Source organism: Perna viridis, chromosome 1, assembly GCF_037379345.1.
Source record: "Perna viridis isolate PV_CMFRI_1.1 ecotype Kerala chromosome 1, ASM3737934v1, whole genome shotgun sequence".
NCBI lineage: Eukaryota > Metazoa > Mollusca > Bivalvia > Mytilida > Mytilidae > Perna > Perna viridis.
This window is the reverse complement of record NC_142445.1, coordinates 39,301,979-39,315,827: the sequence shown is the minus strand read 5'-3', so window position 1 is coordinate 39,315,827 and position 13,849 is coordinate 39,301,979. Positions and strand designations below refer to the sequence as shown.

General features: G+C 32.6%; 1 protein-coding gene across 6 annotated transcripts in view; it reads right to left on the bottom strand.

Moving 5' to 3' along the window:
• LOC148628704 (uncharacterized) overlaps positions 1 to 13,849 on the bottom strand; it is a 96,199-nt gene that overhangs the window by 52,630 nt on the left and 29,720 nt on the right. For all 6 annotated transcript variants that reach the window (XR_015924262.1, XM_088592812.1, XM_088592820.1 and 3 more), the window contains 13 exons: positions 13,553 to 13,666; positions 12,711 to 12,774; positions 11,270 to 11,378; positions 10,202 to 10,248; positions 7,656 to 7,773; positions 5,747 to 5,850; positions 4,981 to 5,083; positions 3,985 to 4,138; positions 2,826 to 2,895; positions 2,386 to 2,452; positions 1,849 to 1,934; positions 1,051 to 1,177; positions 668 to 709 (listed from right to left, as the gene is read on the bottom strand). Coding sequence is in view for 5 of the 6 variants with exons in the window: in XM_088592812.1 (XP_088448938.1) it covers positions 668 to 709; positions 1,051 to 1,177; positions 1,849 to 1,934; positions 2,386 to 2,452; positions 2,826 to 2,895; positions 3,985 to 4,138; positions 4,981 to 5,083; positions 5,747 to 5,850; positions 7,656 to 7,773; positions 10,202 to 10,248; positions 11,270 to 11,378; positions 12,711 to 12,774; positions 13,553 to 13,666 (1,205 nt within the window). In the remaining variant the exon portion in view is untranslated. The remainder of the gene's footprint in view (positions 1 to 667; positions 710 to 1,050; positions 1,178 to 1,848; positions 1,935 to 2,385; positions 2,453 to 2,825; positions 2,896 to 3,984; positions 4,139 to 4,980; positions 5,084 to 5,746; positions 5,851 to 7,655; positions 7,774 to 10,201; positions 10,249 to 11,269; positions 11,379 to 12,710; positions 12,775 to 13,552; positions 13,667 to 13,849) is intronic.

Sequence of the window (13,849 nt, the reverse complement as noted above, 5' to 3'; positions counted from 1 at the left end):
TTCTCATGTAAACATCAAAGTAACTGGGACTGATTTCAGTCTATTTTAAATGAAAGCTTGATATGCTTTGATAAAATTGAATGCATTACAAACATAGTACTTTGTGCAAGAATGCACCTTACCCTATATATACCTCCTTAAATCAATCATTTATTGCTACTTGGATGTTATGAAAGTGCTGTCTGCACCGTTTAGAAGTAATTTTGAATGTTATATGAGGTTGGTAATGAATGGTCTAATAATATTAATCCTACGACCGAGAAATATGATGACCATCTCTATATTGAGATAATGAAAAGAAAAATCCTTATTCGTGCAACTTTGATGGTGAATGGGAGTCTTTTTATTTTTTTTTGTATTTTTTTTTTTTTTTTTTTTTTTTTTGTTCTTTGGGTTTTTTTATTATACGATGTATTATTTCTTCGCTCCCTTTGCATAATGTCTTTCACTGGAGTATTTGGCCTAAAATTCAAGATTTGGCTTTTAACGAACTTATTCTGCCCTTGAATTCCTCTTTAAAAACTGAATATTGAATTTAAATGAAAAAGCTTTTTTTATATTTTATCAAAACAAGTTAAAGATTTATACGAGTTTGTCAACTGAATTAAAATATACATGCGAGCACAAGCAATTTTCAGGTGATTTGCATTGCCATTATTATTCTTACCGTTTGGTTCATAAATGTATGCATCAGGAATATCAGAGCCCCCTGAAACCAATAATACAAATCACTCAGTTATACGAATGACAAACTAACTGTAAATTTAAAAATAATTGCTCTGCTTTCAGTGTTGCGAAAAATACGAATTGATATTGCAATAATATTAAATTGCAAAACATTACTTATCGATGCTATAGTTTGGCTCCATATTCCGATAATTTTGTACTTCCTGCAAATGATGTTTTTTTTTTTAATTTTGAATTCTGTAAATATTTAGCTATTTTGCTAACGAGAAGTTACTCCTTGAAAGACGTGTACTGCAAACTGTACACCGAAAGGTACTATCTATATGAAATGAATGAATTTATTGTATTTTATAATTAAATTACCTGCAAGGAGTTACAGATAACAAACAGGTAAACAAATATTAATGTATCTTCGTGAAATGAGAAAAGCCCAAAAAGCCATGTAAGACCAAAAACAGGTGCTAATATAAGTAAACTGCGGATCCCCGTTCTGAAAAAAAAGAAACAAAAACAGTGAAACCCGTTTAAACCAAACCCTGAATAATCAGAAAAATTTGTCTAAACCTGACGATTTTGAAGTCCTTTTAAAATTAATTTAATTGTCATTGGGACTTTGGTTTATCGAACCTATTTGTAAGCTAAAGCAAAAAGGGGATCGATTTAGACAGGTTTCATTGTATGTAACAAAACGGATAAAAGGTGTTCGTTTGGTTGACGATAACTTTCAAGCACCACGCAGCGGCAGACGTTCATTTTCTATCTTACTAACTGCTGCAAACAGGCCTTTCAAAATTCTCCATATTGTTCAAATCAATCGGATAACGCGGGTAAAATCATTTACCTTTTCCCGACTTTGCAAGATTCTTGCATTTTCTAAAACGGTTGGCTGCATCCTCTAGAGAGAGTTCGGAACTTAAGACGCTGTTCGGAGCGAGCTTGGATATTTTATTTTTAATCCTCAACGACAATAGTGTGGAAGGCTTTTAATAGATAAGTACACAATGCGCACTTTAATATATTCCATCAATACCAAATATAAAAAAAGGAAATTTTATAATTTTATAAATAAAAAGCCACCACGATGATATATTCGATCAATTCAAAACAAGCACATTAATATAATATTAATACATACAGAAATATTGATTTTGTAAATCATACTTTATTTTTTCTTTCTTTGTTTTATTCATTGTAGCTCTCGTTGAAAACAGCTTTTTTAACAACAGACCAGTTATTATGAAGTTGACCTATTAAAACATAAATATAATAAAATTCAATATGACATTTGAACAATAGAAAAACTCTAAGGTTTTACGTGAATTAGCCACAATCTGCTGTCCCACGTTGAAAAGTAGTGCATTACAGCTAATTGAAAAAGACCAGTTCCAATCCAGCTATATAAATGAACAAAAATAATGTAAAATTGAGGAGGTAGACCTAGGGTAAGGGACATAACTCATGAAGTCAGTGATATGTTTGTATTATATTCTATTTCACCAAAGCCTCTCAAGCTTTTGTTTGAAGCAGAATAAAATGAATTCAAGTTCATTAGATGCTTACATTAGATTGATGTAAAATAGTAAATACAAACGTTCCAATGATTTTTAAGAGTTGTGTCCCTTACCCTAGGTCTACCTCCTTAATGTCACCGGAATATAATTAAAGGCAAGATTTCCTTTACAACAAAATAGTACTTACAAGAACAACCACAGCACATGGTCCAAAGAAAGAATAAATCAACCCGCTGTCTGTAGACAACCAACAACTGCAATGAGTATAAGTAATACATTCTAAGCGGAACAATGGCTGGATTTATTTTCGGAATAACGTCTGTGAAAAGTTTGATATAAATTAACCTTCTATGGCAAATCAAATGAATCTCCATGAATAAAAATTGATTCTAATGTAACTAAATTTTAAAAAATTGTCAAAAACTTTTCAGCTATGTATTGTTTGAAGTGACACCGGAAACAATCAAAACATCTCTATGGTTTCTCTTTATGTATTCAAATAAAACCTTTTAAAACTTATGATCCATCGAATTTTAATACAGTTTTACATGGTTCATACAATGCTAATTGTGAATTTAAACGTATTATCATTTTCCAGAGGTTTTCAAAGTTCATTTAAATACTCACAAACTTTTAGTTCCATAACCATCTAATTGTGTTATACTTCCAGATATAACAACTATCACCAAGGGAATTCCTATAGAATATTAAATAACCCGTGATCAAGTAGCTATTCACCAAAGTTCTAATAGAAACCTGTCAATTATCATTCACGGAGACGTTACCCAAGCGAATACATGCTTACGACACTAAGAAGGACGTTTGGACGGACGGACAGACGGACGAGTCAAACATTATACCCCGTAACTTTTAACGTTGTTTGTTATTAAATTACAAATGCATGACATGTTAAACATCTTGAAGAATAAACATAAATGGCATGATAACATCAAAGAAGAAACGATCTATCTTTCACGAGTTGTACTACTTTCCCCATTTCAAATATCTGGTCAAACATTGTATAGTACTAAAATAGTCTAAGAATCTACTTGATATAAACATGCCGATTTTAAACAAATTTTAGCTTCTGTTTCATCTAAAGAATTTGAAAATCGAGTCTGAACTAGGTCACCATAAAATGAGTGATTATGAAAAAAGTCGAGTACCAAACTATAGCTACTTAAGAAAGACATGTTCGTTCCTTCATGATAAAATGACATGTGTTCATCAGTTTTGACGGCTTTAAGTCAATTTTTGAGAACAAAGAGGCTCTAAAGAATCGCAAACCTTCGGCAAGGTGAGCTAAAAATAATACAACTCATTGAAAAAGAGCAATAACTCGATTAACACGACAATTTGACGACAGATATATCTCATCATCACTTGTTCCCTCTCAGTATTTTGCTAAACCTAACGGGTTTAAATATATATATGCGAATAACCTCTGTGTGATCCCTATGACGGTGACCATGTTTTCCAAAGGATAACAAAATGCCCACATCAGTTCTATAAAAACACCCTAAAGAACATTCAAACCAGGTTTGATTAGTCTAGTAGTGACAGAGGAGAAGATAATAATTAATTTTCAAATTGATAATTTGATGATACTATTCAAGTCACCGTTTCCTAAATCTTATAAACTCTTCTGTTTATACATCAGGAATTCATGTCAAACCTGTTACAAAACGTATGGAATTAAACCACGCAGCATATGTTTTTCAGTCTCTTAGGTTTAAACCACCAAAATAGTACAATTTGAATATAAAACGTAGTAAAAAATTATTACCAAAAGATAATGGAATCAGAAACCTGTTGATTGATTGTCTTTGTGGGAAAACTGCCACTACCAAAACTGCATGGATAATTCCTTCTGATGCCATAAGACATAAAATAACAAGGAACAGATAGTGCAGTGCTACTGCCACACCAGTACAGACATACTGAAAAGACAATCAAAGTAAGCGAACTGTAAAATCGGAACCCTGAATAATCCCAACTTGTCTTAACCTGAGTCAATTTGTTTCATTTTGAATCTATTTATAATCGAGGTCAACCAAATACCTGTCTAAACTGAATTAATTTTAAAATTAAAAAAATCGTTCGGTTTAGATTATAATTAAAAAAAAACATAAAGTATATGTCAATTTGATTCTCTGTTATGCAAAATAAAGTATAAGTGAGTAAGTTAATTTAAATTAAATTTTATTAAATTTTATTCTAGCGATACTATTACATGGTTTCAATGTTCGATGAGACTTTTAACGACTACATTATTACAAACGGTTTGGTGAATGGAACTAATTTTTAACCGATGTAATCGGCACATATTCCTCAGTAAGCGTAACCAACTGGTAACTTCGTTGTGCATTGTGTATCCATATGCACCATAAGAACTGATTTTGTCAGCGTTTCATAGTTTTCCTTACCTCTTTTCTACCCTTGGCTTGATTTTTTTATGAACAACTCCGCGGGTGTTTCTATAAACAAAATAGAAAAGCAGACGATGGTTACCCTACCCGTGCATCTGGTCCATGCTCCCAATTTTAGTGGAGTCCAAGTTGCTCATTTACTTTTGTAACTTGTATGTTTTATTTTGGTCATTTTATGTTCTTTGTTGTGTGTGTTTGTTTTCCATGTCTGGTCATTGCCACTTGATTACATTCTTTTGAATTCCGCTAGAATCTTAGTTCCCTTGATTACTCTGAAAAAACATGTAAACATCATATCAAAACAATACATAGTTTCAGACTAAGTGGTCATCTTCATTAAGATTAAAGCAAACCTTGTTCTCTGTTCTTTCAACTCCGAAGATGTAGGTAAAATATGCCACGATTAAAATTATACACATGATCAATAATATGACTGCTTTGTCGGATTTTAGTAGCCTACAAAATAATGATTTTGATAGAGAGTACCAAAATAATAGTAGATTCAATCAAAATTTCAAAAGCTACAAGCTTAACAAGTTGGAAAACGATTTGGTATCAAATTCAAAAATGCTTAAACTGAGAATTTCTCAGTTTTAGTTCAAATTATTAGATAAGAATCCTACAAGCAGATGTCATGTAAAGTGTTTATTCACTTAATAATAAGATATTTTTCTTTGAACAGGAAAATGAAAAGTTGTTATACGTAGAATATATGGCAATCGATCAGTCTTTTCAACCGTAAATCCCAAATAGATATATATCTGAATGTATATCGATGACATTTGGTTCTTACTCGACATGAACAATTTCCTTTCCATAGCATAACTGCTAATCTTGTTTATCTCTTTACAATATAGGAAAATAATAATACAACGGGACATATTTTATCATCGTAAGTCTGATTTATTGACAATCATAACTCATTCCTTAACTCCATACTAAAACTTTGTATATTTGCAATTTCATGGCAACCGACATTATTAATAACAAGAGGGAAAACGTGGATATAGAACATATAGACCGAATATTACATTTCATTTAATCGGGTTCGATTTGACCTTTTAGCCAAAACTTCAAATCTTTCGTTACTAGTTATTACGAAAATATCAAAGTTCTTACCTCCACTGGTGTATGTAGATAAAAATAGTCAATATCAGGCACACGATAGATATTATGAAACCAAGAAGAGACACCATTGACATGATTTCATGGTGCTTTTTACTCTAAAACAAAATTTTACTTGATCACATATTTCTTAAAGATATCTTTATGTCATAATCGTTCTAAAGGCTGTTCTATAATAATTTTTGATAACATTTTTTTTTTATTTTTGGCACATGTGTGATATAAGTCGGCGTTACAACTTTAAATACAGTCCACTGGAATAGAAGCGACCGATTATTTCTACTGCTGGTAGTTTCGATGGTATTGTCATTTTTTAATATGTTCTGAGCAATCTTTCGGTAACTGCGAACGTTCTTAATGTGGATATCTCTTTTTGTCTATATGTTGAATGTTGAAATATTTGATGTGTTTGTTTGTTGTCTGAGTTTTTATCTTACTTTCAAGTGTAATAGTTAAGGGCTTATAAAGTTTATCCCCATCGCAGATTTAATACGCCTGTCCAAAAGTCATGATTTAGTAATTAATGTATCTTTGTACCGTTATAGTACTTTTTAATTTGATTTTGGAGAATTGTCATCGTTTTGTTACCATGAATTTTATTACTTTTGTTGTCTAGGCCTTTCAAAGTTTGCTTAAAGGTGTTTTTACACTTTTTGAATATTTTTGTTGATCTCTGTCAGTATATACAATTTTGTATTTAGGATATACGCTGATGCATTTTTTTCACCATTCATATCCGTTCGTTTTTCTCTCGTGACACGTTTGTGATCCTAGACGTATGTCATGGACTATGTGAAATTAGTCGTATTAAATGACACGTATCATATATAAATCCTTATTTTAATTTCGATTAACCACTGAGAATTGTAGGAAAATATCCGCGGAATAAAGTACGACGATATTGCCCGGGTAAATACTAAAACAAACTTCTGATCGGGTAACCAGACATATTAAGGCCTTTTAAGGGAATTATGTTTGGTTCTGCCTGAAAGCTAGGTGGGATGTGGTTTATGACAAATCGAGGTAATCAATGAAACTATTTAAAAAATTTGTTACATCATAAAAGAAACTCTTCCTGTGTTCACATCCTTGGATCTGTTATATATTGAAAATCTTTTAAATAGCAATAGTGTACAAATTCTTGCAGGAAACATTCCCGTACTTTTCTGTAGTAGAACGTAATAACTACTGAATGATAATTTGTTAAATTGTGATATTTAAATCAAATTATAAGGAACGATCGCTATATTGTTTTCCGTTAATGAAGAAATATCCTCAATCACGTTGTGCACACTTGAAAGCGTAATCAAGGGAACCAACGTGAAAATAACTACGTTTCTATATAGACCGAAAAAAACAGTCACTTCTTTTAAAATGATAATATATTATCATAATATGATTGAAGTAAATGTACAGCAAGAGGAGATACTATAATCCTTGTTATCCGCTATCAATACTTATCCATGAACTAGCGGTTTAAGGATGCTTGCTGGTCAGATTTTCGGACTATTTTCGCAAGAATTTTTAGTAAATAAAACGTACGGAAATACTAGAAAAATCCCTTTACTGACAAAATTTCAAATGCGAATGTCTCAAAAACGAGCTCACGGACCCATCTTTTTCCTTCTTATATTTTTCTAGCAAAGAAGATCTTATAAGATTTCACAAAACCCTTAAAATTCTTGTAATTCTTAAATAGAACTGCGAAAATCCTTTATTTTGGACTAATCCAACAGGTTATCTCATTGTAAAACTCATCTTTTTAGTACGTAATACCAAATTTGAAATCATTCTTTTAATAGGTTTTCCAAGTTTCAACTGAGGAAAATTTACGTTTGTAGGTACATTTGTCCCTCTGAAAAAAATCATTCCTGGCGACAAAATTATGAAATAAGTAACTTACTATTTCCTTCACGCTAATCAAAACTGCAAAGTTGGTGAGATGGTTACATTTACATTCTGTGAAAGATTCATTCTGAAAACTAGCGTGACATCCGTCTTCTGCCCATGCACCTCCATTCCTGATATATGCATAATGTAGATGATACTAACTTATTGTAATTCAACGTCAACGTGACAGCGGATACTTTCGTTTTTAGGCAACGGGATACTCGTGTAAATATCGCCATCTATAATGACTGGTTTAGTCCATGGGCTGGGAGTGTCCATCGTGCACCCCCACACGCATACACACACATTCATCAGCCTTGTGGTAATTTTTAGGTACTTTTATACCTCCCATTACCGAATCAATTTGTCGACAAAGAATATTCCCGGATTCTTTTTTTTTTCAGAATAAGCCTACATTTGTATACCACTGGGTCAAATATCAAGATTTTTGTGACTCAATTGGTTGAGCGTCCAAGCCTGGGACAGCAAGTGTGAACCAACTAATAACATTTTGGTATCATTATGTAGCATAATGTATCATATTTACAATGGTATCAGGAAAACTGTGGTAACACCTGGGGTTTTAGGGTAAAATGAAGGGGTAGGGGTAATATTTTTGACATTTTGTGAAAGCTTGAAAATTAGTTTTTCGTGGTTTATTTATGTCGAAAATTAAATTATCGATCGAACGATATCAAATTTGAGACGTTTTAGTAGAGCAATAGCAGGTAGAGTCGAATTTATGTGACTTTTTACGGAAAAATCGAAAATCCCATTTTCGCTTTTGTGGATAAATTCTGACTACGAAAATCACCAAATTTCAACAAACGAACTCCAGAAGTATTAATTGTGATAATGTTAAACAGAAAATACCAAATAAACCAAATAAGCCATTTTATTACTGAAGCATACATATTCTAGGGGTTTTGATATGGAAAAATATGTTAATTTAACCGATTTTTCGATGTGGTAGGGATACATTTTTTTTCATTTAATACCCAAATCCCAAGTGTTACCGCAACTTTCCTAGTACTATTGTAAAACTGAGACAATGGGCTACATTATGTTACACATATATATGTTACTGTGAAAGTACTTTAATTCGTGGATACCAATTTTCATGGATTAGGGAAGAAACACAAGTTCGTGGTTTCTTAAATTCGTGGCTTTAAGGTTTTCTATATATTCATCAATGGGATTCTCCTTTTCATTTGGAAATCAAAATTCGTGGTTTGGTCTATCCACGAAAACCACTAAAATTGGACCCCCCCCCCCAATTTATATAGGTATAAATCATGTCTTAGTTGATGAGTAGGGGTTGCACGGGGGTTATCTCAACCCACGTACTAATTTAATGACTATCGTCAACTCCATCATATCTTGATGTTGATGAAATTGACAGTTGTCTTAAAAAATTTACAGTGAAACCTGTGTGAACCGAACCCATGAATATGCAGAAATCTTCGTAAGGAAATGTTCTGAAGTCACGCCTTAACCAAGCAAATCCCCCTGTTCAAAGGTTAATCGTTTTAGACAGGTTTCACTGTATTATTTTTTATGAAATTTCTCAGTGATTCAAAGAAATCGTATGTTAGAAATGATAATTTAACACGTTTTTGTTTTAAATTTATCTTTACCAATGCTTAATGACGTGGCAAAAAGAAGATTCCGTAAAGATGTTTATTGTTTAAAACGATTTGTAGCTGACCAAATTTGGTTTTAACACGTGGTCGATGCCTTTCTTTAACGGTTTTTTTTCTAACAAATCTATTTAGCATTTCAAATGATAATATGCCAATGCTCTGATGTAATCAATGCACTAAGAATATCTTTGACTCATTAATCAATCAGGCTTAACTAGAGGCTCTAAAGGGCCTGATCTCCCATCTGGTCCAAAACGTTTTGTTTGTTTGTTTGTTTATTGTTTTTCATTATTATTATTTTGACAAAAGCCGATATTCAATTGTGATTCTTTTATACTTTTGACGAAACAATCAGTTCGTTAAGGATAGATTTGTATTTTGGTTTTTTTGCCATAAGCTAAACACCACAATAATCACAATTTCCTTTCCATTTTAAAGGCAATAATTATAATCAGGTATCATTGTACAAATTTAAAAGACACAAAATTCGTCACGTTTTACCTTCTAAGGTATCACGGTTCAACCTCGACCAAAACAGGCCTTTGAAGCACTCTTTAAGCTACAAAGGGACTTGTTGTTTTAGATATACATGTCTGAAGAAATTGGTGACTTGACCACTAAAGCAATAGTGGCCATGTTTTAGGCTTGATTTGCATAGTGGACACAATTTTCAAAGTCGATACCTATAGAATACTGGTGCCTTAATTTTGTAATATTCAGAGTAGAAAAGAATTAAAAGTTAACGACAGACGACGACAGACGCAAAGTAATGACAATAGTTCGCACGGAACCGGATCAGGTGAGCCTAAAATGTGGAAGAACAAACAATTCAAAACAAATTGCATGTTTGTGAAAACTTGAAGAGAGTAATATATTGCATACTAAATCTACAATGTTCACATCACACTATACTTACGCCAATTTAGTATTCCAGTAGGAGCATATCCTCCCTGTGAGGTTTGTCTGCGAAGAGAAATAAAATGAATATGTTGAAAGTAATATCCAGTGAACCAGAATTCGTACGATAATCAAAGAGAACATAATCCAGTGATAACAACTACAAACAAAAAATAAAAAACACAATCAAAAATATGGAAAAACCAAAATAAAAACCAGCAAAAGTAAATCGGCAGACCGGAATCCACTAATAACTGGGAGAATGGAAAAGGTGCACCGGTAGTGTAAGCATCTTCTGTTTTTCTAGAAATGTTGCCGAATTGTTCATAAAACGTCACGTCCGGAATAGACGTAAGAGGAATGGAAAACAATGACACAGAAAAGAAATCGGTTCTCATAGTGCAGATGGATACACCATAATAATCAACTAGTTCGTTACCACCAAAAAAACTTTTGAAGCGATTACTTTTATCATGTAGCAACATACCATGTTCAAGAGGCCTAATTTAGTGCAATACAAAAGTCCGCAATAGTTCTGGTAAGCTCTGCTCTATCATAACATAAGAGTGATATGATGCAAAAACAGTAAAGTTGAAACAACCGTAATGGTCCTGACTTGTAACAAATGAAGGGTGTGTTAAACCAGGTTTTATATCTTATAGTGCGCTAAATCACCCGCTTTCATCACGGTTTATTATTGTCAGTATAAATCAATACGAACGGGCAGCATAAAAATGCGACCTGTCAAAATCGTTAAAACCAGTAGTCAAAACAATACAGAAGATATGAACAATAAGTAAGTTAATTTGTTTTTTAAAAATACTAAATACAATAAAAAAATTGTAAATCCAATGTCACGAGTTTAAGTTTAAGTGCGTTAAGTTCAAGATGAAATACTAAATACATAATTTTATTATAAATCGAAATATATGATGAATTGAGTTTGATTTTCGGTTTACTTTACTAGCAACGGCGCATAAACTATATAATGTGATAGTTTTAGTTCGATCAAACTTAATGTCCTTCTGATAACTGAATAGACACCAGTCCGATATTTCATGTTGAAAAGCAGTAAGAATAAGTATACCTCTTTTGTTTCAAAAGTCATCCTTACAGGAGGGTCAAGTTTCCTCAATATATCATTACTTGGTACAGAGAATGCTAAGATTGCTGACCCTATTTCTTCTTTTGTCAGTCTAAATGATTTTAAATGATTACATTAATTAAAAGTATTTTGACGTTAAAACAAAAATTTGTAACAAAAAAAAAACAACATATTCCAACATGCAGTTAATTATCATATCTTCCATTTAACCCGTTCAGAATGATTTAAATCATTGAAAACAACGGTTTTACGTCATGTTTGAATTAAATATCATACAAATGATGTAGAACTATATGTTCAAAGCCTAAAGTGTTGTACATTTCAAGTCATGTTTTAAGTGTGGTCCGCCTAAAAACCAGGCAGAGGATGATTCATCGTGTCTTCATACACTGTGAAGTCGGCCTCATATCTTGACCTACACTTAGAAATCGATGGTAAAGGAAAACTACTGACCAAACTTTACGACAAACGTGATGACTTTTCATTCAAAATTGTCAACTTTCTTTTCATCTGTGGCAACATCCCTTCGGCTCCTGCGTATGGAGTGTTCATATCACAACTCATACTTTATACCAGAGCTTGCCGAAGCTACGCAGACTTTTTGCATCGCGCTAGAACTCTAACAAATAGGCTTTTGGAACAGGGTTATGTTGCTACAAGATTGAAGTCATCACTACAGAAGTTTTATGGTCGTCATCATGAACTCGTGGATCGTTATGATGTATCCATCAGCATCATGAAAACTGATTTATTCAACGGGTCATAGTTTACCTTTCCTCGTTTGTCTACCCCGGACTTGACTTTTTATGAGCAACTCGGCTGGTGTTTCTAGAAAAGCAGAGGACACTTACCCTACCGGTACACCTGGTCCATGCTCCAAGTTTTTAGTGGAGTCCGAGTTGCTCATTTACTTTTGTTACTTTGTATGTATGATTTTAGTTACTCTATGTTCTTTGTTGTGTGTGTCTGTTTTCCATGTCTGGTCTTTGTCCTTGGATTATATTCTTTTGATTACCGCTATAACCTTGGTTCCCTTGATTACTCTTTCAGATAACCAATGCAATTGTTCAAATTCATTTTTTTGGTCCTAAAAACAACTCTTCCTTAGTTCACTCTCTTGATTGTGCTATATATTATGAACTATTATGACTGGAATAGTGTAAACATTCTGGCGGGAAATTTTCCCGTACTTTTCTGAAGTAGAATGTAACAAAAATGTAAGTGTTAATATCTCCAGTGGCCAACTTTCACGTGTACTTTTATTTTTGAAAACAGTTTCTATGATGTTTAGTGAAGGATTTCCAATAAAAAATTATTGGGATTAAGAAATGCACGAAACACTAATCATAAGCTGTTGTCTGGTTCTAAGGCAGAGCTGTACTTAAATGAAAGCATGTTCAAATTTAAAACCTTCAAAACCTACCCTCTGCTGAAAAAGTTCCCAAGGGTCTTATAGTAAGCTGCAGAATATTTCACACTATCCGTCACTTAAATATATGAAAAGATTAAAAAAATTTCAATTACGTATATTCATATAAAGAAAGTGAAATATAAATTTTTAACAAGCTTCTGATATTGTTCACTCAAAACAATTGTTTATCAAATACTTTTCAGTTACATCTGTCGTCGGAATTTTAAAAATGGTATCCAACTTTGTAGAAATATTAACGTAATTGAAACCTTCTCTTCTAATTTTTTTCTAGTTCTTCGTGGTCAAAGTGATCTAAAACTTCACTATTCGGTCATTGCCTGCTCTTTTGCTCCTATTTACATCATCTGTTATTTCCTAAAACTTTACTTGAGAAGTATTTTGATTACCACGAACAAGTCTTGAATGATAATCGATTATGTGATATATTGGGCAACTCGTTTTTATCTCAATAGCTCTCTTGTTTAATTAATGTATATTTCTAAAACCATGCTAAAAAGGAAATAATATTATATTAAATTTTCAAAAAAGCAAAAAGTCTTTTTTATTATTTTTTTTTTTCATTTTTTCTGTTGTAACATTGATAGGCTCTGTGAGCTAATTATACAAAATTCTTAGCTTTATTTTAGTAGTTCGAATATCCCAGGACCTTTGCTTAATCGTCCGTATCTCCTTGTAGGTTCGCTTAAAGCTGGCGTCTAACAAATTCACGAATTGAGTCATTTATATAAAACATTTTTTGGCCAAGATTATCGACAAATATTATTTGTCCATCTCCACCAAGCAGAACGATGAACCCTTTAATATTTTTAAATTATATAACAGTAAATACTTACCGTTCAAACTATTTTTGATTGTTTCTTCCGAAAAAAAGACTGTACTTTTGATTTCTGCGGATTTGTTCTTTGGGAAGGCAATAGAACTGATATTTGTGTTTTCAATCCTCAACACTGGGGTTTATGGAGAGAAAGAAAAAAGGGAATAAATTAATCATAAAAAGAATCGAAAAATTAAGAATCAAAAACCTGTAGGAGTGAAAGATATGGAAGTCTCTGACACCCGAGTGTAAGATTTGATCATTTCCTAACAAGGCTCCGTGGAAAATTATTTCATCTTCCCCAAGGCTGTCTGAG